We start from the raw sequence: 27,917 nt of genomic DNA, 5'->3' as shown, positions 1-27,917 counted from the left end.
ATGTGTCCACATTCAGGTGCATGTCTTCAGCGTTCTTTATATAGAAGTCTATATTTACCTCTGTTATTATTTCAGATAAAGCATGTAATGTGCTTAAGATCCTATGTACATCAAAACCTTGATCCTGTACACCATAGAGGAGCTTCTTGTGTCTCTCTCTGTCCTCATTATCTCCATCCTCAGTATCACACAAGTCACCTGTGTCTGATTCCTGTAAGACAGTCAGTGGATCCGTCGTGTTACACAGCTCCTCAATGTGACGCATCTTCCTGGACAGCTCCTCCTTCTTTATTTCCAGATCCCGGATGAAGATAGAGACCTGATCTGCAGACCTGGGGATTTCCCTCAAGAAGCTCTTCTCCAGGTCCTCCAGGTGACTCCTGAGATTTCTAAAGTAGGTATGGACTCGCATGGTGTCATAATCTATTACTTTCCTCCTGTATTCCTGCAGACTCTGGACTCTTTCCTCCGTCTCCTCTCTCTTTGTCAGAAGTTTCTGCAGAACATTCCTCAGTGTCTCCTTCTTCTTCTCAGAAGCCTCATCCAGTGACTCCATCTCATGTCCTTTATGTCCTCCAATCACACAAAACTTACAGGCACAGGTGTCATCCTCAGTGCAGTAATACTCCAGGACCTTCTTATGGACGGAGCATTTCCTGCTCTCCATGGACAAGGTGGGGGCACATAAGATGTGTTCTGGGGTCTTTTTGTGGACTCTCAGGTGTTTCTCACACAGAGAAACCTCACAGAGCAGACAGGATCTAACAGCAGGTGCAGGAGAGTCCACACAGTGAGTACAGAAGACCCCGGACTCCTCCTGATCTATATCTGGCTGAGCAGACTGGAAATTATCCACTATGTTACGTAGTGTTATGTTCCTCTGCAGTGCAGGACGACTCCTGAACCTTTTTCTGCACACAGGACAGAAGTAATCTCCAGACTCATCCTGAGTATCCAGCACACGATCAATACAGACCCGGCAGAAGTTGTGACCACATCTCAGGTTTACAGGATCGGTATAAATGTTCAGACAGACGGAACATTGCAGCTCAGCTCTCAGATCAGCAGACTCCATCGCTGACAGCAGACGAGGGAAGTGATATTCAAATGCTCTGACACCGGAGAAGAATGCAGTTGGGAGGGGTCACATTCTCCTACACAGGATGAGGCTGGGCTGGATCAGTGAAATTCGACACGGAGTTCAGAGTACAGGGGGGAGGGGAGAGGTTTTCATTAACAGTCACAGTAGTAATGGTGGTCATACCTCCCAACATTAGAAGAGAAAACGGTGTAGAGAAGAAACAAGGTAAGTGCACTGAAAAGGTGGACATGGCTGGACCATGCTGAAAAGGAGTGTGATTATATAGAGTCTGAGCCCAGTACCATCATTTTGGATATAGAATGCTTAGGGGGGGGGGGGGGGGGTCTGATTAGGTGAAAGTAAGGCCGGCCATAGACGGTGCAAATTTTTATTTTTTTTCAATATTTTTTATTAGGTTTTAAAAGGGAAGTACAAACAGTGCCTGAAAAGGAATCAAGACACGACTTGTTGGCCAGAGTCATTGTAGAGTAGAACGTACATCAAACAAGTCATATACCATTGTATTTGGCATACTGTTTAACCACTTACGGACCGCCGCCTGCCGGTATATGTCGGCAGTTTAAGGCCGGGTTCACACTAGTCCGACAAACGCTCCGACATTGGGAGCTCATGTCACATGACGTGTGAAAATGAATGTTTCCCTATGAGAGCCGTCTTAACTGGTCCGACACATGTCGGAGCGACTTTGAAAATGCTCCCTGTACTACTTTGGTATGACTTTGATCCTACTTCAGGCCATTGAAGTCGGATCAAAGTCGGCACGCTGTCTTGCATGCTCCGACTTTGGCATGCGACTTGTACTCTGCTGATCTTGAGGGGGAACTCCACACCAAATTTTTTAACCAAAAAAAACGGCATGTGTTCCCCCTCCAGGAGCATACCAGGTCCATGGTCTGGTGCGGATTTAAAGAGGAACCCCTACGCCGATCGGTCCCCCCAAAATCCATACCAGACCCGTATCCGAGCAGCAGCCCGCCCGTTTAGGAAAGCGGGTGGGGACGAGCGAGCGCCCCCCCTCCTTAACCGTGCCAGGCCGCATGCCCTCAACATGGGGAGGTAGGTGCTCCAGAGCATGCTGGGACTGTGACGTCATAAGAAGCCTATATAAATCGGTGCGAGCTGCGCACCCAGCATTACAGCGGGAGGGTGCGTCGAGTCAACATCGGAAGAAAAGAAGAGGGAAGAAGAAGGCGACGCGGAAGAAGGCAACAAGGAAGACCGGGCTGGCCGCTGCCGCCGCTAGTAATAGAGCTACAAAGAAGATATCGGCAGTGCAGCCCAGCAGAAGGCACCGGTATCCGCTTCTTCAACCGGCGGTCCGGTTTCCGATAATGGTGGTCTCTGCGGCAGATTCGCCATGAGATCACCGTTATCGGTGGCGGGAGAGGGGGTCCCCCCTCCCACCGCTCTCCCGTGCCCTCCGCCGCTTACCGGAGCCGTTGGTAACAGCGGAGGCGAGCGAGTCCTTCTTGTGGCTGGGTATGGAGATGAGTGAGGGGAAGATGGCCCCCACCCGTCTCCATACCATAGCAGGGTGGAAGCAACGTCAAGACTTCACTTCCGCCCATACGTCTTAAAGGGCCATTTTTATTTTTATTTTTTCAAATGACATTTTTTTTTTTTTTTGCATTTTAGTGTAAATATGAGATGTGAGATCTTTTTGACCCCCAGATCTCATATTTAAGAGGACCTTTCATGCTTTTTTTTTATTACAAGGGATGTTTACAATCCTTGTAATAGGAATAAAAGTGACACAATTTTTTTAAAGAACGGTGTAAAAAATAAAAATAAAAGGTAAAATAAATAAGAAAAAAAAAATGTTTAAAGTGGAGGTCCCCCCTAAAAAATGTTTTTAACAATACATTGAGAAGACTGATTACACTGCGGGTATGCTGTTTTTTTTTTTTTTTCGTACATACCTCGTTATGGCCGTTTCTTCCCTCGGCTTCCGGGTATGATTCTTGCTTGCTGGACCTAGTTGATTGACGTTCCTCCAACCGGCGCATACTGCGCGTCACGACTTTCCGACAGAAGCCGAACGTCATTGCACAGGCGCCGTATAGAGTCTGCTCTATACGGCGCCTGCACAGCGACGTCCGGCTTCTTTCGGAAAGTCGTGACGTCAAGTATGCATCGGTCGGAGGAACGTGAATCAACTAGGAACGCCCAGACCCGCAAGAATCATACCCGGAAGTCGAGGGATGAAACGGCGATATCGAGGTATGTACGAAAAAAAAAAAAAAACAGCATACCCGCAGTGTAATCATTCTTCTCAATGTATTGTTAGAATTTTTTTTTAGGGGGAACCTCCACTTTAAACACGCCCCGTCCCGCCGAGCTTGCACGCAGAAGCGAACGCATACATGATCAGCGCCCCCATATGAAAACGGTATTCAAACCACACAAGTGAGGTATCACCGCGATCGGTAGAGCGAGAGCAATAATTCTAGACCTCCTCTGTAACTCAAAACATGCAACCTGTAGAATTTTTTTAAACGTCGCCTACGAAGATTTTTAAGGGTAAAAGTTTGTTGTCATTCCACAAGCGGGGCGCAATTTTGAAGCGTGACATGTTGGGTATCAATTTACTCGGCGTAACATTATCTTTCTCGATCTCTTTCTCTCTCGATATTTTTTTTCTCTCTCGATCTCTCTCTCGATCTCTCTCTCGGCATAACATTATCTATCTTTCTCTCTCTCGATCTCTCTTTTGATCTTGATCTCTCTCTCGATCGGCATAACATTATCTTTCTCTCTCTCGATCTCTCTTTTGATCTTGATCTCTCTCTCGATCGGCATAACATTATCTTTCTCTCTCGATCTCTGTCTCTCTCTCTCTCGATCTCCCTCTCTCTCAATCTCTTGATTTTTCTCTCTCTCTCTCTCTCTCTCTCTCTCTCTCTCTCTCTCTCTCTCTCTCATTTACATATAAACACAAGCCAATTGTTTACGAAAGGCAGAGTTACAATAGCAGATACTTTTGGTGTCTAACCAACTCATTGTTCTGGCGACAGAGATAAGATAACATTGATTCCATGAAATAACTAATGAGTTGGTTAGACACCAAAAGTATCTGCTATTGCAATTGAATATTTATCAGCTTTGTATGCAAGTTTATATACATATATATATATATATATATATATATATATATATATATATATATATATATATATATATATATATATATATATATATATATATATATATAGATATATAAATCTAATTTAGAAAGTGACATCTAGGCAGAGGGGACCATCAGCACACCTTTCACTGTGAAACAGCAGTGGCAATGAATACACGGTGCCTGAGTGTGTGTTGGGGGTTCAAAGCTCTTTTCTGTCTCCCCTCCCCCTCTCCAGCCTCGTGCTGTGCAGGGTTCTTGTTATCTCTGACTCCTCCCCCCTCCTCCAATCACCAGTGAGGTGTGATGAGAGACCTGGGAGGCGGAGATCACTGTATCTCCTGTCTGGTCAGAGGAAGGGAAGAGGTGAGGTGATTTCTCTGGGAGAAGTTTCCTGGTGTGGATAGAAGTTGCAAACTTTCAAGGAGATTTTTTCTTCAGGAGATGCAGTGAAGGGTTAAGTTGACAGAAGAATCAGAGGAGAGAGTGACTGTGACTGTGAGGGGTGAGTGTCACTGTGACTGACTGTGAGGTGTGAGAGTGAGTGTCACGGTGAGGGTGACTGTGAGGGTGAGGGGTGACTGTGAGGTGTGGGGGTGAGGGTGACTGTGAGGGGGTGAGGGTGACTGTGAGGTGTGAGGGTGAGGTGTCACGGTGAGGGTGACTGTGAGGTGTGAGGGTGACTGTGAGGTGTGAGGGTGACTGTGAGGTGTGAGGGGTGACTGTGAGGGGTGAGGGTGACTGTGAGGTGTGAGGGTGACTGTGAGGGTGACTGTGAGGTGTGAGGGTGAGGGTGACTGTGAGGGTGACTGTGAGGTGTGAGGGGTGACTGTGAGGTGTGAGGGTGACTGTGAGGTGTCACGGTGAGGGTGACTGTGAGGTGTCACGGTGAGGGTGACTGTGAGGGTGACTGTGAGGTGTGAGGGTGAGTGTCACGGTGAGGGTGACTGTGAGGGTGAGGGTGACTGTGAGGTGTGAGGGTGAGTGTCATGGTGAGGGTGACTGTGAGGTGTCACGGTGATGGTGACTGTGAGGTGTCACGGTGAGGGTGACTGTGAGGTGTGAGGGTGAGTGTCACGGTGAGGGTGACTGTGAGGTGTGAGGGTGAGGGTGACTGTGAGGTGTCACGGTGATGGTGACTGTGAGGTGTCACGGTGAGGGTGACTGTGAGGTGTGAGGGTGAGTGTCACGGTGAGGGTGACTGTGAGGTGTGAGTGTCACGGTGAGGGTGACTGTGAGGTGTCACGGTGAGGGTGACTGTGAGGTGTCACGGTGAGGGTGACTGTGAGGTGTGAGGGTGAGTGTCACGGTGAGGGTGACTGTGAGGTGTGAGTGTCACGGTGAGGGTGACTGTGAGGTGTCACGGTGAGGGTGACTGTGAGGTGTCACGGTGAGGGTGACTGTGAGGGTGAGGGTGACTGTGAGGTGTGAGGGTGAGTGTCACGGTGAGGGTGACTGTGAGGTGTCACGGTGATGGTGACTGTGAGGTGTCACGGTGAGGGTGACTGTGAGGTGTGAGGGTGAGTGTCACGGTGAGGGTGACTGTGAGGTGTGAGGGTGAGGGTGACTGTGAGGTGTCACGGTGATGGTGACTGTGAGGTGTCACGGTGAGGGTGACTGTGAGGTGTGAGTGTCACGGTGAGGGTGACTGTGAGGTGTCACGGTGAGGGTGACTGTGAGGTGTCACGGTGAGGGTGACTGTGAGGTGTGAGGGTGAGTGTCACGGTGAGGGTGACTGTGAGGTGTGAGTGTCACGGTGAGGGTGACTGTGAGGTGTCACGGTGATGGTGACTGTGAGGTGTGAGAGTGACTGTGAGGTGTGAGGGTGACTGTGAGGTGTGAGGGTGAGTGTCACGGTGATGGTGACTGTGAGGTGTGAGGGTGACTGTGAGGTGTGAGGGTGACTGTGAGGTGTGAGGGTGAGTGTCACGGTGATGGTGACTGTGAGGTGTGAGGGTGACTGTGAGGTGTGAGGGTGACTGTGAGGTGTGAGGGTGAGTGTCACGGTGAGGGTGACTGTGAGGTGTGAGAGTGACTGTGAGGGTGACTGTGACTGACTGTGAGGGTGACGGTGACTGTGAGGCTCCATTCACACCTAGGCGACAAAACGCCCGACACGCTGGAGGGGCGAATTTGCATTGATGTCTATGAGATGGTTCACATGTCACGCCGAAACGCCATACGCCTGCCGCCTGAAAACAAGTCCCGGACCCTTTTTTTCAGGCGGCATTGGCGTTCGGCCATAGACATTAATGTAAATGTCTTGTAAAAAAAAAAAAGTTAAACAAATCGCGGCAAAATACGCCGCGTACGCGGCGTTACTTGTCGCATAGGTTTGAATGCAGCCTGAGGGTTACTGTGACTGTGAGGGGTGAGGGTGACTGTGAGGGTGAGGGTCACAGTCACCGTGAGGGTGATGCCGCATACACACCATCACTTTATGTGATGAAAAAAAAAAAAAAATTTCTGTGAAGTAAAAAACAACGTTTTTGAAACTTCAATTTTCAAAGACGAAGTTGCCTACACACCATCGTTTTTCTCACAATGTTCTAGCAAAGCGAGGTTACGTTCACCACGTTTTTCCATTGAAGCTCGCTTCATAACTAGCTTCTGGGCATGCGTGGGTGTAAAAACGTCGTTTTAAACGTCGTTTTTTGCTACACACGGTCAATTTCTGTGAAGTAAAAAAACAACGTTTTGAAAAACGACACATAAAATTGAAGCATGCTTCAATTTTTTTTGTCGTTTTTTCACAAGACATAAAACAACGTTTTCCACCACACACGGTCATTTAAAGTGACGTTTTTAAAAACGTTGTTTTTTTTCATCACATAAAGTGATGGTGTGTACGCGGCATGAGTCTGAGGGCAGGGGCGGACTGACTGACATTGCATGGGGCCCCCCGGCAATAGGAGATCATGGGGCCCCCAGGCAATAGATTATGGGGCCGCACAGTATACACACACACACACACACACAGTATACACACACACATTATACATACACAGTATACACACACAGACATACAGTATACATACAAGATACACACACACTGTATACACACATACCGTATGTATGTATATATACACACACACAAACACTGAAAAGGTACCAGAGAGGTGGGGCAGCTATAATCTTGGGATTTTTTTTTAAAACACAGATTTTTTACATACTGTAACTGGTTTTAGTGAGGCTGGCAACCCTGATGGGGCCCCCTAGTGGCATGGGGCCCTCAGGCAGTGCCCGAATGGTCAGTCCGCCCCTGGGTGAGTGTGAGGGGGGGGGGGGGTCTGCAGCCCGATCACTTCTAAGCATGAACAGTCTGTGCAAACCTCCCCTAATTGTTCAGACTAGATAATGTGAGGTCATTTATAAACATTCATGTAACCCGTGTATGTGGTGAGTGTTCCTCTGATTGTCCGGACTCAGTATCTAGTAGTACTGTTGTATGATTTATTGTTGTATATGTTTTCAGTGGATGAGTTTTTCTAATTATTGTATACATCGCTATCTGCCCCCCAACTCCCCCCAGCTTGTATCACCCCCACACCATTTCATACAGACATCACTCAGAGCTGCTTCCTACCCCACGCTGAGGGGCATCATTCCCTGGCCACTTTCCTTCCCTTATCTTCCCAACACCACTCCCTGATCACCCCATAGACACCGCAAAAAATCCTTCCCTATTCTGCCACCGCCATACCCTCCAAACTCCTCTCCTGTACTAACTGCCCCCTCATACCTTCCAAACTCCTCTCCTGTACTAACTGCCCCCTTCATACCCTAAAAAACTCCTCTCCTGTACTAACTGCCCCACTCATACCCTCCACACTCCTCTCCTGTACATACTGCCCCCATCATCCCCTCCACACTCCTCTCCTGTACATACTGCCCACTGTCATCCCCTCCGCACTCCTCTCCTATACATACTGCCCACTGTCATCCCCTCCGCACTCCTCTCCTGTACAAACTGCCCCCATCACCCCCTCCACACTCCTCTCCTGTACATACTGCCCACTGTCATCCCCTCCACACTCCTCTCCTGTACATACTGACCCCATCACCCCCTCCACACTCCTCTCCTGTACATACTGCCCCCATCACCCCCTCCACACTCCTCTCCTGTACATACTGCCCACTGTCATCCCCTCCACACTCCTCTCCTGTACATACTGCCCCCATCACCCCCTCCACACTCCTCTCCTGTACATACTGCCCACTGTCATCCCCTCCGCACTCCTATACATACTGCCCACTGTCATCCCCTCCGCACTCCTCTCCTGTACATACTGCCCCCATCATCCCCTCCACACTCCTCTCCTGTACATACTGCCCACTGTCATCCCCTCCGCACTCCTCTCCTGTACATACTGCCCCCATCATCCCCTCCACACTCCTCTCCTGTACATACTGCACCCACCAATACCCTCCACACTCCTCTCCTGTACATACCGCCCCCATCTTACCATCTGCACTCCTCTTCTGCAGAACCCTGTGCATTCAGATGTAAAGGGGAACTCTGCAGATTCAGATCTAAAGGAGAACTCTGTTGACTCTGGTATAAAGGGGGACTCTTGTGATTAACTCCATATAATTAGAAACTTTTATTTAATCACAGAAATATATATACAGTGTATACTACATCATTTTTTTTTAAGCTGTGCATTGCTTTGTACAGAGGTAATGAATTTGATGTACTGCAAAAAGAAACCCATTATATATATATATATATATATATATATATATATATATATATATATATATATATATATATATATTATATATAGGCGTGCGCTGCTAATGTGTTCAGGTTTGGCTTGATGAAAAGGTGGCAACCCTAATAGATACATATAGATGGATATATATCTGTAGTGCCCTGCTATTTTTCTAGCTGGCGCTGCCTTAAATTTTGAGGGTAGTCAGAGATTTACCTACCTCTGACTGTGTTGTTTTACCAAATTTGGGCCTCTGTTGGGTGTTGGGTGTTTTTCCTCTGCAGCCAATCAGTGAGGGTTGATCGCTAGACATGTGCGTTCCCATTCGTAACGAATGGATTTCCGTACGAATTTGTTAGTATTCGTACATTCGGATAAATTCGAACATCCGAAAAGCTGAATGAACCAAAATACGAAAATTACGGAATTACGAATAAGCAAAATAACGAACAAGCGAAAATACAAACGTATGATTGGACAATCTTACTACAAATACGGAAAAAGAACGAAAATTACATCTATAACGAACGATTAACATTCCATATTTTAAATCCTTTGGGCCAGATTCACATAGGAGATACGCCGTCGTATCTCTAAGGCCGGCCGGTCGTATCTATGCGACTGATTCATAGAATCAGTTACGCATAGATATGCCTAATGCCTCGTACACACGGGCAAACATGTACGATGAAAACCGTCCGCCGGACCGTTTTCAGCGGACTTGCCCGCCCGGAGATTTCTGTATGATGGCTGTACACACCATCATACAGAAATCCGCGTGTACACGATACGCGGTGACGATGACGCGGCGACGTGCGCGGCCCTGGAAATTCAATGCTTCCACGCATGCGTCAAAGTCATTCGACGCATGCGAGGGATGGCGGCCGCTCGGACATGTACGGTAAGTCTGTACAGACGACCGAACATGTTCCGACGGACAGGATTCCAGCGGGCATTCCAGCGGGCATGTTTCTAAGCAATTTGCCCACTCGAAAACGGTCTGGTGGGCAAATGTACGCTGGAATCCTGTCCGATCGGCCGTACACACGACCGAACATGTCTGCTGAAACTGTTCCGCGGACCAGTTTCAGCAGACATGTTCGGTCGTGTGTACGGGGCCTTAGATCCGACAGGTGAAAGTGACTTACACTGTCGAATCTTAGGCTGCAATATTTACGCTGGCCGCTAGGTGGCGCTTCCATTGCGGTCGGCGTCGAATATGCAAATGAGTCGTTACGCCGATTCACGAACGTACGCTTGCCCGTCGCAGTAAATTTACGCCGTTTCCGTAAGAGATTAGCGGCGTAAAGATAAAGCTGCCCCCTAGGTGGCGTAGCCAATGTTTAGTATGGCCGTCGTTCCCGCGTCGAAATTTGAAAATTTAACGTCGTTTGCGTAAGTCCTCCGTGAATGACGCTGGACGCCATTTACGTTAACGTCGAAACCAATGACGTCCTTGCGACGTCATTTAGTGCAATGCATGTCAGGAAATTTTAGGGACGGCGCATGCGCAGTACGATCGGCGCGGGAACGCACCTAATTTAAATGATCCACACCGCCTACCCAGATGATTAGAATTAGGCGGGCTTGCGCTGGAGGATTTACGCTACGCCGCCGCAACTTTTACAGGCAAGTGCTTTGTGAATCAGGCACTTGCCCGTAAAACTTGCGGCGGCGTAACGTAAATGAGATACGTTACGCCGCCGCAGAGATGCGACGATCTACGTGAATCTGGCCCTTTGTTCGTATTTTCATTTCTGCATTTTGTAAATCCATTTCTTTGTCTGTTGGTAAATTTGTGTACTTGTATCGTTCTTTCGGATTGGCACTGGGCAGTGTAGTTAGTGAGTGACGTATCTTACTTAACATCTTAGCCAATCAGCTTATCTCTTTTGTGCTGAGTCACATTGGACGGTGTAAAGCCTCGTACATGCGATCGGACTTCAAACAAACGTTTCCGTGGATTTTTGTCCGAAGGGAGTTGGCCGGAATTTTGAAACCGAAAAATTTTGTCCGATGGAGCGTACACACGGTCAGATTTTTTGGGAAAACGCTCATTTTGAAGTTTGTTGGCAAAAAGTCCGACCGTGCGTACGGGGCTTTAGAGAAAGTCTATCTTAATATGGATTAGCCGCGTGTTGCTATGTATTTACGAAAGTACAAAATTACGAATCCATTAAACGAACATTATTATCTAACAAAATTACAAATTTCGAATCAACGAAAATAAATTAGACGGAATTACGAATCATTCAGTATAAACGTAAATAAAACTTACGAAAATACGATCGGGTCCGAACAGGAAAACTTGCGTCTTACGAAATTACAAATCTTTACGAACCTACGGAATGAGACGAAACGAAACCAAAAAAAAAACGTAATTTTTTGTTGTGCACATGTCTATTGATCGTCTCGCTGTGCATGCTGGGGAAGAGTACTTAAGGGACAGACGTCATTAGTTCTGGGTCGTTGTCGTCGATCCTGGCCTGTCGTCCCACCACCCTCCATGTGTGGCCCTCATGGCCAGGGGTGCGTGATTACGTTTTCCTGGCTCCGGGACCACGTTGGTCCGGGGTTGTGATCTACTATGTAGGCCTGGTAGTCAGACTGGATCTACATTTATGGAGTGGTCCTATGCTGTCCGTCCTGAGGGAGGAAGACAGCCAATGAAGAACCTGTCTGGGAGAGCACCGAGCACGAGGCTGGTATCTCAGGAGAGGCCTAGAACTTCATCGAAGGACGCACCATTACTGAGAGGATGAGTGATGGTCGTCTGTCAGTTCTGAACTTGCAAGAGTTTATTCAAGAGAGATCCGGGTGCTAAATCCTTTGCTGAGAAGGATTCTGGACCAAATACATCTCCACCTTTGGCAAGGTCTGTGGCAGAGACTTTGCTAAAGTTTCCGTGTGACACCCTGGCTGCTAGGCTGGTGAGAGAGGCCTATCCAGGGGCACAACACCCACTCTGGCTAGAGTGGCGAAGAAAGTTACATTGCTGGAAGCAGGAGTGTTTCCGAACAAAGTTATACACCTGAACCAGGGGCATACCTAGAGCATTTGGCACCCGGGGCGGATCCTATATCTGGCACCCCCCCACCTTAAAATGTAAAAATGTAATGTCCCACTGTGCCCCCTGCATCCTTCAATATCTCTTTATCACTACTGTGTACCCCTCTCCACAACTGCACCTCTAGACCCTTTTACATTACACAGCACCCTACACCTCTGGACCCCTTTACATTACACAGCACCCCACACCTCTGGACCCCTTTACATTACACAGCACCCCACACCTCTGGACCCATTTACATTACACAGCACCCCACACCTCTGGACCCCTTTACATTACACAGCACCCCACACCTCTGGACCCCTTTACATTACACAGCACCCCACACCTCTGGACCCCTTTACATTACACAGCCCCCCACAGCTCTGGACCCCTTTACATTACACAGCCCCCCACAGCTCTGGACGCCTGTACATTACACAGCTCTGGAAGCCTGTATATTACGCAGACACCCCCCTAACAGTTATGGACCCCCTGCATGTTACACAGACCCCCCCATTCAGTGCAGACCCATCCCCCTACAGTACAGATCCCCCCCATTCCGTACAGCTTCCCCCCATTCAGTACTTCTCCCTCCCTCACATTCAGTACAGATCCCAGCCACCATTCAGTACAGATTCCCCCTCCCCCTTTCAGTACAAGCTCCCCCCCCGTCAGGACAGATTCCCCCCCCTTAAGGACAGATTCCTCCTATTCAGTAGTACCATAATGTACCTCATGATCGGGACATGCACAGACTGGTCCCCTCCCCCTGTGTAGACATGCAGGAGGAGGGGGAGGCATCTTTACACTGCTCGGCTGTGCCGAGACTGATCAGAGCCGCGACCAAGAAAGGAAGGGTGGGATCCGACGGGTGTCACACACCCCCTCAAAGCAAGCCACTACCTACTTCTGTCATCGCGCGCCGCTGCCTCAACCCGCGGCGCCAGCTCAGCCTCACTGTCTCCGCTTCAGGGGTTGGTGCCTGTAGCTGCCTAAATCTGCCTCACCGTCTCCGCTTCAGTTGCGGAGGGGGGCGCCTGTCGCTGCGCTGCCTAAACTAGCCTGCTGCCCCTGCTCCAGTCGGACACCCCCCCCCCAAGCGTGTGGCACCCGGTGCGGCCCGCACCCCACTTAGTACGCCTCTGAACCTATTACCCTTCCACCTAGGGTGACCACATTTCCAAACTGCCATTCAGGGACACCCCCCGCCTTCACAAAAATTTGCCAATTTTAATGTTTTTCAGGAGCAGTGATTCTAATTATGCTTAAAGTGCAACAATAAAAATGAACAGTTTCTCTAAATATAGTGCCTGGGGGGGTCCCCTTAGTCTGCCTGTAAAGTGGGGCATGTGTACCATGTATAGAAAATGCTGCAGCAAAGATGACTTTTCTAAAAAAAAAAAAAGTGTCAAATCACATTTAAATTGACTCACAGTTGCAATTGCTATTCAAAAAAAGAAAAAGCAAAAAAAAACTAGTGCCCCCCAGTCCACACCAGCACCCACAGGCTCTACCCCCCCCCCCCACCTCAAAGCGTCACTTCCCCATCTTACCCTGGCTGGTGGTTGTGGTGGCATGCAGGCAGGGGGGTTATCAGAATCTGGAGGCCCCCAAAGGGTCTGGAATGGACTAGGGGGGGGGCCCACTACCCTGCGGCCCAGTCCGGGTATGGCTGAGGCTGCTGCTGTCTCCAAGGCAGGGGGGGACAGCCAGTCAGCGTCTAAGCACCCCTGACATAATGTGAAAGGGAGGTGGAATGGGCACCTGGAGCCATGGGCCCAGCACTATGCTGCCTGCACACTACAAGTCCCAGCATGGTCAGAACTTACCCCCCCCCCCCATGCTGGCTCCGGTCACTCCAGGGGGAATCCAGGAAAGTCTCAGTCCCCTGTGGAGCGAGGGGTGAGAAGAGCAGTGAGGAATAGGCGGGACCAGATAGCGGAGGGGGCGAGACCAGATAGCGGAGGGGGCTGGACCAGATCACAGAGATGGCAGGCCCGATCGCGGAGGGGGCGAGACCAGATCGCAGAGACAGCAGGCCCGATCGCGGAGGGGGCATGGCCAGCTCACGGAGGTGTATGAATAGGGAGGACAGGAGGGGGTTGGGGGGGCAGTGTCATTCTAAGCAAGAGAATGGCCCCTTAGCAGATGACCTTCCTCCTCCACACAGCGGCCTGTTCCAACGGCACCTGTGGGGAGGGGGGATGGGCTGTCCCATAACATACCAGACCCTCATGTTGCGCCGCTTCTAACAAACTTCCTGTGACTTAATCAGTGTGCAGTGCAGTATACAATTCCACCCTAGCACTACCAGTAGCTTTGCTCTAGATCTAACCTGCCCTGATTGGACCCCATGTGCATCTGGGGCCCCTGGGCCGTGCCCTGGTGTGCCCACTGGATAAGACGGCCCTGACTGTAGCTCCCCAGAGACATCAGCACTCATGCAGCCCCAGACCATGACACTCCCACCACCATCCCTGATCGTAATCTAGACACAGTTGTCTTTGTCCTCCTCACCTGTTTACCACTAGACACGCCTGATACCATCTGACACCAAATACGTTTATCTTCGTCTCATCAGACCTCAGGAGATTTTACCCCCTAATCCATGTCCTTGGTCTGCTAATTTTCAGCAAACAGTTTGCGTATTTTTTTGGTATATCTATATTACCGTATTTATTGCGGTATAACGCGCTCCCGCGTATACCGCGCACCCCCAAAGTGGCCCCCAATCCTGTGGAAAAAAAGTTTTTTTGCACTTACAGTTTTGGTGTCTTGCGCGACGTTCATCGGCGGCCTCGTCGGGTCCGGCGTCCTTCTGCGGCGTCGGGTGTCCTCTTCGGCGGGTCGGGCGTCCGTCTTCGGCGGGTCGAGTGTTCTCTGCGGCGGGTCCGGCGTCCTTCTGCGGCGGGTCCGGCGTCCTTCTGCGGCGTCCTCGCTCGTTTCCCGCCACGAGTTTTGAATACTGCGCCGGCATATACCGAGCGCAGTACACTCGTGTAACGTCGGGCAGGCTCGGCAACTGTCGCGCTGACGTCCTGTACGCTCAGGACGTCAGTGCGACAGGCGCCGAGACTGCCCGAAGTTACACGAGTGTACTGCGCTCGGTATATGCTGGCGCAGTATTCAAAACTCGTGGCGGGAAAGCGGGTATCGGCGTATATCGCGCACTCACGATTTTGCCCTGATTTTATATGTATAGAAAGTGAGAAAATGCGCATACCAAAAAAACAGGTTCTAGAACAGCAGCAAACTCAAAAATGTTATACAACATAAAAACGGATAATAATGAATGGGAGTTGCGCTAAAAAAAGAAATATATGGGTGACCATATGAAAAACAAAAATAAAAAAGTTGTGCTAGAGACACCTCTTAATGATGACCACAAGGTCAACTGAATACAAAGTCCCAATATGTGTACACATGTAACAAGGGTGAAACAAATGTGTATTAATCCAAAAAGAATAAATGAGTTCAATTCTGTGGATAATGCTGGATCAATTCTTGTGGATAATGCTGGATCTGTATCCGGGTAAACACATTCAAGCTGACCCTTACCAGAAGTATAGATCCCAAGGATCAAAATAAGCCATCCACGATGTAACCAATGAAAGATCCAATCTAGATTGGTGCAGAAACTCCAACTTCAAAGGACTCGACCCAGTAAAAAAGAAAAACAAAGAAAACAATAGTGCAAAAACGTATGGTGAACAGACACTCTGGCTAACTCCCAGTGACTAATATTAACAGACACTGTGAAGGGAAGAGAGAGCACCACCACCAGAGAGAACACACTGACCCTTACCGGAACTAGGCGACCCTCTATGGATCAATATTGCATAGTAGTGTGTTAACGGTAATCAGCGGAGAAGCGTTCTCAAAAGGTCCTTTAAATCCAGGGATCGGGTAGCCAGGTCACATAAAAAATATACAGACTCTCATAGTGAAGTACCGCCAGGATTTTTAATAATAAAATAAGGTAAGTAGAACACTTACAATTAAGACGTTTTAAAACAGCAAGTATATAGTAGCCGGCCGGCAAACAAACGAGGCACGTCCTCAGTACGCGGTGACGTCAGCACGACAACCTCCCAACGTTTCGTCTTCGAGTAGACTTGATCACGGGAATGAGGGTGCGTGCCGCGTCACTGCGTTAAATACACAAAAAAGGCGTGTCGAATCTATGTTAAAGACGAGTGCAAGCCCGCCATCTTAGGTCAGGGAAAACGTAAGGGCTGCAACCGCACTCATACATTAAGGCACATAGTGCCGCGGTGCATAGATTAATAATGGACACGTTATAAATACAAACTGCAAAGAGGAATAAAAGCATCTTAGGAATAAAAAACGGAATAAAACCTAATCCTATTTCTCTAAGGCATGGATTACTTATGAAAACCGAGTGGGCTACAGACTTGAAAGAACACCATCGGGGCATCCATACAGCTAGCCGAACCTAAATGAAAGGTTCAGATGGAACATGAATAGCGGCAGGCTTGCAGTCATCAAGTAACAACATCAACACTGAATATGACTATGAATAATATTAGGTGACTAAACAGATGAGTGACATATATTAAACAGGATTTAGACTCCAGTGAGAGAGATCAAGCTCAAATGTTAACATAACAGTGAACAAAACACCGTAAATAATTCATAAGGTCAAACTGCCATAAATCAATTTAGGCAGTGGGCCTTACTCAAAAAAATGTATTAACCCAAAAAGTATATTATGACAAAAAATAAAATATAAAAGGGTGACCAAGTGTAAAATGATTCACATTAGGTGATATAGCAAAATCTACTAAAGTGACACCATTCTCAAAAGAGATATGAGGTGTTAAATTGTGTGAAAAATATTATGAAAATAATTTTTAAATATATAAAAAGGTTAAAAACAAAAATATATGTATAAAAAAGGGGCAAAGCTGATTCAAGAGTTTTCTATGAAACAGTTGACATCAACTTCAATGTTGAGTCCATGAGGTTCATAACTCCTCAACGTATGTATCCACATCATTTCTGACCTAGAGATACTCCTGACCAGATCATTACCTCTCCAGTGGGCCCGGAATTTATCAATCCCTATGAATGTAGTACCTGCAGGGTTTTTATTGTGTACCAACAGGTAATGTTTTGAGACCGAATGATTCGGAAAGCCACTCAAAATATTCGTCAGATGCTCATTCAAACGTATATGTAGGGCCCGCTTAGTCCTCCCCACATACTGTAGCCCGCATGGGCATTGGAGAAGATAAATGACCCCCATTGTTGAGCACGTGATGAATGTGTCGATGGGGTAGCTAGTGGACGTACGGCTAGAGCAAAAACTTGTGGTCCTCTTAGGGGTGTTTTTGTTCTAGCCGTACGTCCACTAGCTACCCCATCGACACATTCATCACGTGCTCAACGATGGGGGTCATTTATCTTCTCCAATGCCCATGCGGGCTTCAGTATGTGGGGAGGACCAAGCGGGCCCTACATATACGTTTGAATGAGCATCTGACGAATATTTTGAGTGGCTTTCCGAATCATTCGGTCTCAAAACATTACCTGTTGGTACACAATAAAAACCCTGCAGGTACTACATTCATAGGGATTGATAAATTCCGGGCCCACTGGAGAGGTAATGATCTGGTCAGGAGTATCTCTAGGTCAGAAAATGATGTGGATACATACGTTGAGGAGTTATGAACCTCATGGACTCAACATTGAAGTTGATGTCAACTGTTTCATAGAAAACTCTTGAATCAGCTTTGCCCCTTTTTTATACATATATTTTTGTTTTTAACCTTTTTATATATTAAAATTATTTTCATAATATTTTTCACACAATTTAACACCTCATATCTCTTTTGAGAATGGTGTCACTTTAGTAGATTTTGCTATATCACCTAATGTGAATCATTTTTACACTTGGTCACCTTTTATATTTTATTTTTTGTCATAATATACTTTTTGGGTTAATACATTTTTTTGAGTAAGGCCCATTGCCTAAATTGATTTATGGCAGTTTGACCTTATGAATTATTTACGGTGTTTTGTTCACTGTTATGTTAACATTTGAGCTTGATCTCTCTCACTGGAGTCTAAATCCTGTTTAATATATGTCACTCATCTGTTTAGTCACCTAATATTATTCATAGTCATATTCAGTGTTGATGTTGTTACTTGATGACTGCAAGCCTGCCGCTATTCATGTTCCATCTGAACCTTTCATTTAGGTTCGGCTAGCTGTATGGATGCCCCGATGGTGTTCTTTCAAGTCTGTAGCCCACTCGGTTTTCATAAGTAATCCATGCCTTAGAGAAATAGGATTAGGTTTTATTCCCTGTTTTTTATTCCTAAGATGCTTTTATTCCTCTTTGCAGTTTGTATTTATAACGTGTCCATTATTAATCTTTTTTTTTCATTCAAATTTAATTTTATTTTCAATAAAAGTACATACATTTGTACTATAACAGCAGTATACAAGTCAGTAATACACAGAAAATAATAAATCAAATGTATTGCTTAACATATTAGATGGTCCTGTCGTAAAAAACTGTCTATCTATACAGCCATATCATATGCTCATCACCATACGGTGAGAGTATAACTGTTTGTAATAGCTATGATAAAAAGCTAGGTTTAACCAATAATTTATAATTAATAATTAAATAAATAAAAGGATATTTCCATATAATATATAATTCCTTAGGGTTATTGTTGTCACACAATAAAAAACCCCATGTGTGTACTAGATCTAATTTCATAGAACGAATAAAGGATGGGATTTCTAGAGAACAATGACCTCTCTGACACCCCCACTGGGAACTGTCTGTGTCCAAGAGGTTAAGCGAACCTTTCAATCCCCCTTCCCTCCCTCCAATAATTATCACCAATACCCACCAGTATCTGTAAATATATATCCTCAAAACCCTTAACATACCTAACATCCCCAAAAAATTTGGTGGAATCTTTTGACAACCTAAACATAGGCTAATACAAATGTTTATATATATCTTTTTTTTTTTTTTCTAAACATAACACTCTGAGAATGAGAAATAACAAGGATTTTATCCTCGTATAAAAAAACAAAATTATCCAATCAAAGAACAATCAATGAAAAGAAGAGAAAAAGAGAGAAAAAAAAAAAAAAAAAACAAGACAAAAAGATGAGCAAAAAAGAAAGTACGAAGAAGATCAGGGGAAAGTAAAAGGAAAAGGAAATGGCAGCCTGCCTGCCAACGAACAACATCGTCCTAAGGATATAAATATCACCACAGCCTTTATGGGGTAAAAGATATTCCCATAAATTTCATCCACGGTTCCCATATTTCATGGAAAAGAGTAGACATATCCAACATGGAACAGACCCTCTTTTCTTGTTCCATAATCCATGTAACCTTTTGTTTCATATACCGGATGGAGACAGTAGATTTTTTCCACGCAGCTGCAATTGTGATCCTGGCACCTGTTAAAATGTATAGGATGAGTTTTCTAGTAACCTTGGAGGTTTGGGGTAACATCCCGTGAAGTAAAGCGATAGTGGGGGATTGATGCAAATTACAGCCTGTGACACGTCTTATTATGTTGAACACCTTATTCCAGTATCCACGTATTTTGGGACATTCCCACCATATATGTACCATAGACCCCAATCCCTGACAACCTCTGAAGCAAAGGGGCGAAGTTGACGGATACATGGAAGCCAGTTTAACGGGAACTAAATACCACCTAGTATAAATTTTTACATTAGCCTCTACAAGGGATATATTCACATATCCTTTAATGGATCTAGTATAATTACTACACCAGTCAGATAAATCCCAGTTGTTATTAAGCTCCCTTTCCCAGGCCAGCATATGAGGTAATTTGGTGCAGTTATTAGCAAGCGATTGATATATGATTGAAATATTCCCCTTCCTGATCAAACCCTGATCACAATTACTTTCATAAGGTGTCAATAGTCCAGAGATCGAGCCACTATCCCATAGGCTTTGTGCATAGTCATGTAGTTGAGAAAATCTTAATTTTTCTGAGACAGGAAAGACCTAGCTTGTCAATGAAGTGTTGTTCAGGAAGTGGACCTGAGCGCGAAAAAAAACGGCCTATACGATACAACCCTTTGTCATGCCACCATTTGAACGAATCTACTTCAATTTTAGAAACAAAGAGTGGGTCTAGAAAAACACTCGATAAAGGTCTGCCTTTAGAAATTAGAGAGGGATTATTTTTAAGTGAATCCCATAAAACAAAGGTTTGAGAAAGAGTCGGAGATAAAATAGAAGGCCTATTCTTGGTAGGACTCCACATTAACTCCTCTATCGTTAGATTCGGGGTCGCCTGCTCTTCTATATCTAACCAGTCAGGGCGTTCATGTTTAAGAAAAGTTTCCGATAACTGTGCCAATCTTGCTGATTGGTAGTACCATAATAAGTTGGGTACCCCCAGACCCCCCTGTTCAGGCAAGTTATAGAGAGTGCGAGATGGAAGGCGTGGACCCTTATTGTTCCAAATAAACTTGATAATCTTTCCTTGAAAGGATTTTAGATGACTTTTAATTATCGGTATGGGTAATGATCTAAAAAGATACAAAAGCCTAGGAGAAGAGTCATCTTAACCGAGTTAATTCTACCAATCCAACCTATATTCTGAGTCCCCCAATCTCTCAAATCTTTCTCAAGTTTTCTATACATAGGTGGATAATTGGCCAAATACAAGTTTTGGATGTTGGGGGTCAAATAGATACCCAGGTATTTGATATAAGAGGTGTCCCATTTGAATCCATAATTTTCCTTCAGTAGAGAAACCGTGGATTCAGAGAGAGAAACATTGAGGGCCCTAGACTTGGCTATATTCACAGTTAGACCTGAAACCATAGAAAATTTGTCTAAAAGAGAATATAATTCCGGTAGGGATGTATCTGGAGCGGTCAAAAACAGTAAAAGGTCATCTGCAAATAAGGCACATTTATGCTCCATTTTGGCACATCTAACTCCCCTGATGTTTGTGTTTTCACGAATAGCTATAGCCAAGGATTCCATAACTATTGCAAACACCAGGGGAGACAGAGGACAACCCTGCCTAGTACCCCTATGAATCTCAATAGGTTCCGAAAAAATACCCTGAAAGCGTATATTAGCTTTAGGATGAGAGTAAAGTGCAGATAAGACTGCAGATAAGAAATTTCGTGCCAAACCCCCAACGTTTCATCACCTCTAACATGAATGGCCATGATACTGAGTCAAATGCTTTCTGTAGATCAATAGAAAGAAGCATTCCACTTTGATTAGTATCACCAGTCCAACCCGAGTTCAAAATGGAGATCAGATCCACAGCCCTCCTAACCTGATCAGGACCTTGCCTTCCAGCGATGAAGCCTACTTGATCTTTACTAACATACTGGCCAATGAAAGAAGACATTCTATTGGCCATTACCTTAGTGAGTATCTTAAGATCGTTGTTAATGAGGGATATAGGTCTATAGTTTTCCACCAGGCTATGGTCTTTTTCTGGCTTTGGGATAACCGAAATATAAGCCAAATTAAGTTGCTTGTCTATGGGAACTCCACCGGTCATGTGGTTGAAAAATTTAACCATGTAGGGTGTTAAAATGCTCGAATATGTTTTATAATAAGCACTTGAAAACCCATCAGGGCTTTATCTAATTTTAGGTTTTTAATTACTAACAATACTTCTTCAGCTGATATGGGAGATTCCATCATTTCTCTATGTATTTCAGTCAATTGAGGTAGATTTAAATTGTCTAGAAAATCATCCATTCCCTCTGAAGAAGAATCATCAGTGGATGCATAAAGCTTAGAAAAAAAATCATAAAAGGCCTCCATTATCTTCCTAGGATTCAGGGTAAGAGAACCATCAGTCATCCTTATTTTAGGGAGAGACCGTGATTGAAATCTGGGTGAGAGTTTATGAGCTAGCATCGGGCCTATTTTATCTTTAAATTTATAGAAATTAGCTCCAGTCCATTTCATATCTTCCCCAGCTTTAGTGGTAAGTACCAAGTTTAGGGCAGATCTAGCTGCATCAAGTGCCTGAGTAGGAAAGTTAAGAGGATCAGATTTATGTTTTTTACGGAGCTCTATATAGTTGTTTTCCAGCTTCCTTATGTCTATGTTTCTTGAGGCCAGCGGCCACTTGTATAATTTTGCCTCTGATAGAAGCCTTGTGGGCAGCCCACAGAGTTTCAGGGGACACATCTCCTGTATCATTATGCTTAAAGAATTCTAGAAGAGATTGCTCAATATCCTTCATTAGGGCAGGGTCCTTCAAAATAGACTTATTTAGTGTCCAATGAGACACTTTAGGAGAAGTGTCCTCTCTCCTCAGTGACAATAAAACCATCGAGTGATCTGACCAAGAAACATCAACTATGTGAGACTTAATGGCAGCTGGGACGTGATGGTTAGAGATTAATATATGATCTATACGCGAATAAGAATTGTGAGGGTTAGAATAGTGAGTATAGTCCTTAATTTTGGGGTTCAACTCCCTCCAGATGTCAGTTAATCTAGACTGATGTAGAATGCGTGCTACTTGTAGACTAAGTTTAGTCGGTCTGACGATTCCATTGACAGAAGGTTTGGACTTATCCAATCCCGTGTCAAAAGCTAGGTTAGAGTCTCCACCCATAAGAATGATCCCCTCCATAAATGGTCGGAGGGTATCAAGCATCTGAGAGAAAAACTTTTTCTGACCTCTGTTAGGAGCATAATAAGAAATAAATGTGTATAGTCTGCCATCAAGGGTACCTTGTAACAATAGAAACCTACCTTCCGGGTCTCCAAATTCTTTAGTCAGGTTAAAATTACAATACCTAGAAAACAAAATGGCCACACCCTTAGTTTTGTTTTCTGCTTTAGCTAGGTAAAACAATGGAAAGTGGGCATGCATAAAGGAAGGGTTGTATCGTTTAGGAAAGTGGGTTTCTTGGAGGAAAACCACATCTACACGGAGAGACTTGTATACTTGAAAAGCTTTGCGCCTCTTAACAGGAGAATTCAACCCCTGAGTGTTGTGAGTAACAACACTAAGGGGTTTAGATACATCATTCGATCCAGCCATAAGTCTTGTCGACATCTATGAACATGCAGGACCGTACAGATATCATCAATAGTCTTGCAAATACGAACAATGGCAGGCAGGCTGAAGAAACGAAGAGAGTATGAAGAAGAAAGAAAAAGAAATGAAAAGGAGAGATAAGAAAAGAAAAATAAAAAAACATAAAGCACAATAAACTATTAGATCGTGCAAGGTCAATTCGTGACCCAGAATGGGGGAAGAGAATGATTCTCCTTCCCTCATTCAAACAAGAAATGTTTGCATAGTCCCAGAAAAGGACTATATTCTTACCCATTGGGTCGACAAAGTGTCGACACAAGAGGTAAGTTGAGGTTCAATACCTCACCGTCGTCAGTTGCCGACAAATTAAACATAACACCTTAAAACAAATTTTAGAAAAAAGGCATTTGAATCATAGGATGACCAAAAAAAGAGGAGAAAAATCTAAATAAAAACGGCATTAAACTAGATATGTAATCCCGGAGTCTTCCCTTTTTTAAAAAAAAGAATCCGGGATAAAATGCATCTGAATTAAAGAATAAGAAATACGTCCTGAGTAAGTCTATTCAATATTCAGGGTGTTTGGTCACCTCCAATTTTCCTGTATTTGACCTTGTTCCATGGATTTTGAGTCGACTAGTAGGTGTGTTCTCTTGGCAGATGGAAGTTGAGGTGGATTAGTGTCCATGGCAGGTTCAAGAGATATAATTTTCAGATCAAACAGAAGTCGTTCACCTTCTTGGAAACTATGTATTACATGGTTTCTACCATTATAATTGAACTTTAAGGCGAAGGGGAAAGCCCATTTATACTTGATGTCTTTGTTAATGAGGGCAGACAATAATGGTTTCATTGCTCTTCTTCTTTGAATGGTATATGGTGAAATGTCAGAAAATATTTGTATTTTAGCACCTTGGTATTGAAGATTCTCCTGTTGTCTGGACCGTTTCATAATGTCCTCTTTAGTGGAGAAATAATGAGGCTTGACTACCACATCTCTGGGCAAACCATCTCTTCTCAGTGGACCTAATGATCTATGAGCCCTATCAATTTCCAATTTTATATCAGGCATAGATGGAAGGAGGAGTCTCATAATGTCTCGTATTGCTGAATGAACGTCCATAATGGACTCAGGAAGACCCCTAACCCTGAAGTTTCTCTTCTTGACCTGTTTTCCAAATCGTCAATCTTAGCCTGAGCGGCCTCCAGTTGTTCTTGTAGGAAATGAATATGTTCATCATGTTGTTCAGTTTTAGAAACGTTAGTGTCCAATTTATGCTCCACTGAATCAATCCTGTTGCCAAGACATTGGAAGTCTGCCCTAATATCTTTAGTAATTTTTTCGGCCGTTTGAGCTAAACCCCTTTCCAGCATTTCAGATATCCTGTTATAGAGATCAGCAACATTGAAAGAAACTTCTGGGGCAGTTTCAACGTCAGCTGTTACTTTTATGGGGTCATGTGAGGGAGAAACCATAGGAATCCCGTGATCAGCCATTGTAGGTATTATTTCCTCCCTTACTACAGATGAAAATAAAGCTGGAGTTGTAGTAGAACTTAAGGGTGGAGGTGATGAGGAGGGCATCAAATGAGATGAGAATTGGTCATTAAACTTAGGATCCACTACAGACATCCGAGGGCATGTATAAGGAGGGGTACCCATATCAGAAAGACACTCTCTGATAATTGAGTTCTTATTTTTTTTGCCCTGTTTCCCCTTCATATATAAGAAGTGCTATAATGAATTTGTATCAGCAGGAGTTATGTCGTACTATATTTTAGAATCAACAGTTCACTCCTATATAAGCTCCTATAGGTGTAACAGTCCTATAACTTTCATCATTCAGCGGTTGCTAATTATGTGATCAGTCCAAACCTAGCTTTGAGCCTTTACAGTAAGTATTGTAAAAAGACCAGCACCATAAAAATGCCTCAAATTATGTATCATGCAGGTGTCATATTAGTGGATAGGTCTGCAGCTTTTGTCGACTAACATCTGACGGTGAGTAGGAACACCTCAGTAAGTTTCCATTGCAGGGATAATCATATGATAATCCGATAATGTATAACACAGGCCCTGGGCACCGTATCGAGTTGGTAACCAATCTCTGACTACTGTGGTTAGTCTATTATTGCAGTCAGGCACCCATTGTACAAAAAGTTACCTCAGTTTAGAGAAGGAATAAATATAATAAAAATTCTAAAAAGTGTGATATAATGGATTATTTAGGTTGCAAGATGTTACGGTGACCTGGGGATAAAATCCATCTACACTCTTATCAGATCCTTGCAGTAGTTTTGCAGGATAATGGTCACAAGTCACCACACACTGAGTTTTAGTCACTGAGGTGGATTATGAGAGAAAAGTGATTAATTTCAGCAGTTGTCGCCTCAGAAAAGTAGTTACACTATTTTTATATTATTATGAAGCACGAAGGCCGTGAGATGGCGGCGTTACCTCCTTGTATAGACTTCAAGGTGTGTCTGAGGGCTTCTAGTGGTAAGATCAGGCTCTTTTCCCGGTCGCCGATCGGAAATATTTTGCGTTCCTCTTGAGGCAGCGTTTCATTGGTGCAAGTGAACGGGTGACCTCATTCCTAGTTTCAGGCTACAGTGTATGAATTAATTAGAAAAAAGGCAAATCCAAATCTATGCAGTCTATATCACATTAAATCAATTCAATTCCTGTGACAATATACTCTCAGGCCACAAGATGGCGACGTTTCCCCTCACAGTTTTATTATGAAGTGCGTCAGAGGGCCTCTGGTTTATTAACTGTGCTTCTCTACCAGATTCCTGTCAGATATTTGTCCTGGGCACCCCCCGTCGATCTATGCGATACAGACGGGAGTGAACTGGCAGATTGACGTGTCAACTGTCCCCGCTGTACTCGACCGCTTCGTTGTCTGCGGCACTTGAGTCCGTGGATCACGGAGGGAGCATAGGCCTCAGGAGTGAGGGATCCGGTGCGGGGGTCTATTTAATGCCTGATTCCTAACAGGTAACGTATCCCCCTCACCCCAATTGCCATCCGTGGGGGAGAAGACACTATTAGTGTGTCGGTATCCGCTGAGTTTACCTCACTGTAGCGCGCCTGTGGGGAAGGCCTCGTAGGCCCCAAGATGGCGACGAGACTTCTCTAACAGAGCTCCGTCACGGAGCACAGCACACCTCCGGGGGACCTCTTGAAGTGACAATGACGGTACCGGAGCAAGCAGGGTGATATCCTAAACAAGGATGGAGGGTTTAAGAGCATTAATCTCCGATCCTAGGTACCGGATGGCTCTTGATTAAAGTGGGCTAGACGGAGCTCTCTCAGAAAGCCTCCATTGTCCTCCGCGTCAGGCCACGCCCCATCGTCCATTATTAATCTATGCACCGCGGCACTATGTGCCTTAATGTATGAGTGCGGTTGCAGCCCTTACGTTTTCCCTGACCTAAGATGGCGGGCTTGCACTCGTCTTTAACATAGATTCGACACGCCTTTTTTGTGTATTTAACGCGGTGACGCGGCACGCACCCTCATTCCCGTGATCAAGTCTACTCGAAGACGAAACGTTGGGAGGTTGTCGTGCTGACGTCACCGCGTACTGAGGACGTGCCTCGTTTGTTTGCCGGCCGGCTACTATATACTTGCTGTTTTAAAACGTCTTAATTGTAAGTGTTCTACTTACCTTATTTTATTATTAAAAATCCTGGCGGTACTTCACTATGAGAGTCTGTATATTTTTTATGTGACCTGGCTACCCGATCCCTGGATTTAAAGGACCTTTTGAGAACGCTTCTCCGCTGATTACCGTTAACACACTACTATGCAATATTGATCCATAGAGGGTCGCCTAGTTCCGGTAAGGGTCAGTGTGTTCTCTCTGGTGGTGGTGCTCTCTCTTCCCTTCACAGTGTCTGTTAATATTAGTCACTGGGAGTTAGCCAGAGTGTCTGTTCACCATACGTTTTTGCACTATTGTTTTCTTTGTTTTTCTTTTTTACTGGGTCGAGTCCTTTGAAGTTGGAGTTTCTGCACCAATCTAGATTGGATCTTTCATTGGTTACATCGTGGATGGCTTATTTTGATCCTTGGGATCTATACTTCTGGTAAGGGTCAGCTTGAATGTGTTTACCCGGATACAGATCCAGCATTATCCACAAGAATTGATCCAGCATTATCCACAGAATTGAACTCATTTATTCTTTTTGGATTAATACACATTTGTTTCACCCTTGTTACATGTGTACACATATTGGGACTTTGTATTCAGTTGACCTTGTGGTCATCATTAAGAGGTGTCTCTAGCACAACTTTTTTATTTTTGTTTTTCATATGGTCACCCATATATTTCTTTCTTTTTTTTAGCGCAACTCCCATTCATTATTATCTGATTTTATGTGTGTGTGTGTGTGTGTGTGTGTGTGTGTGTATGTGTGTATGTATGTATGTATGTGTATATATATATATATATATATATATATATTATTTATTTGTATCACTTTTTATACAATTTCAGAAAGTATAATAAATACCGGATACTGAACATTTGATTCTCTATATTGAAATGGTAAGTAAAATTGGATTATTTTGACTTTATTTCAATTTTTTTAATAATTTTATTAATAGCATAATTAATTTCATATTTATTTTTAGGACAATACTCCAGTCCCCACCAAATCGTTAACCAAAGAAGAATATTGGTCATTGAGTCAGGAGGAAAGAGTAAGTTATATCATTATCTTTTATAAATATCCACAAATCTTTGTTGTCTTTGTCTGCGTTCCAAACTATGGGCCAGATTCGGGTACAAATGCGGCGGCGTAACGTATGCCGTTTACGTTACAGCGCCGCAAGTTTTCGGCGTAAGTG

At 44.8% G+C, this 27,917-nt stretch overlaps 1 protein-coding gene across 5 annotated transcripts in view; it reads left to right on the top strand.

The window, feature by feature from the left end:
* Positions 1–1,126: 1,126 nt before the first annotated feature.
* LOC120933731 overlaps positions 1,127–27,917 on the top strand; it is a 71,235-nt gene continuing 44,444 nt past the window's right edge. Inside the window, exons 1-3 of one of the 5 annotated variants that reach the window (XM_040347088.1) lie at positions 1,165–1,306; positions 27,565–27,615; positions 27,702–27,770. In XM_040347088.1, the coding sequence (XP_040203022.1) occupies positions 27,613–27,615; positions 27,702–27,770 (72 nt within the window). In that variant the 5' untranslated portion in view covers positions 1,165–1,306; positions 27,565–27,612. The other 4 variants (XM_040347089.1, XM_040347090.1, XM_040347093.1 and 1 more) reach the window with 4 other exon arrangements.

Source organism: Rana temporaria, chromosome 3 (assembly GCF_905171775.1).
Source record: "Rana temporaria chromosome 3, aRanTem1.1, whole genome shotgun sequence".
Taxonomy (NCBI): Eukaryota; Metazoa; Chordata; class Amphibia; order Anura; family Ranidae; genus Rana; species Rana temporaria.
This window is presented reverse-complemented; position numbering and strand designations above follow the sequence as displayed.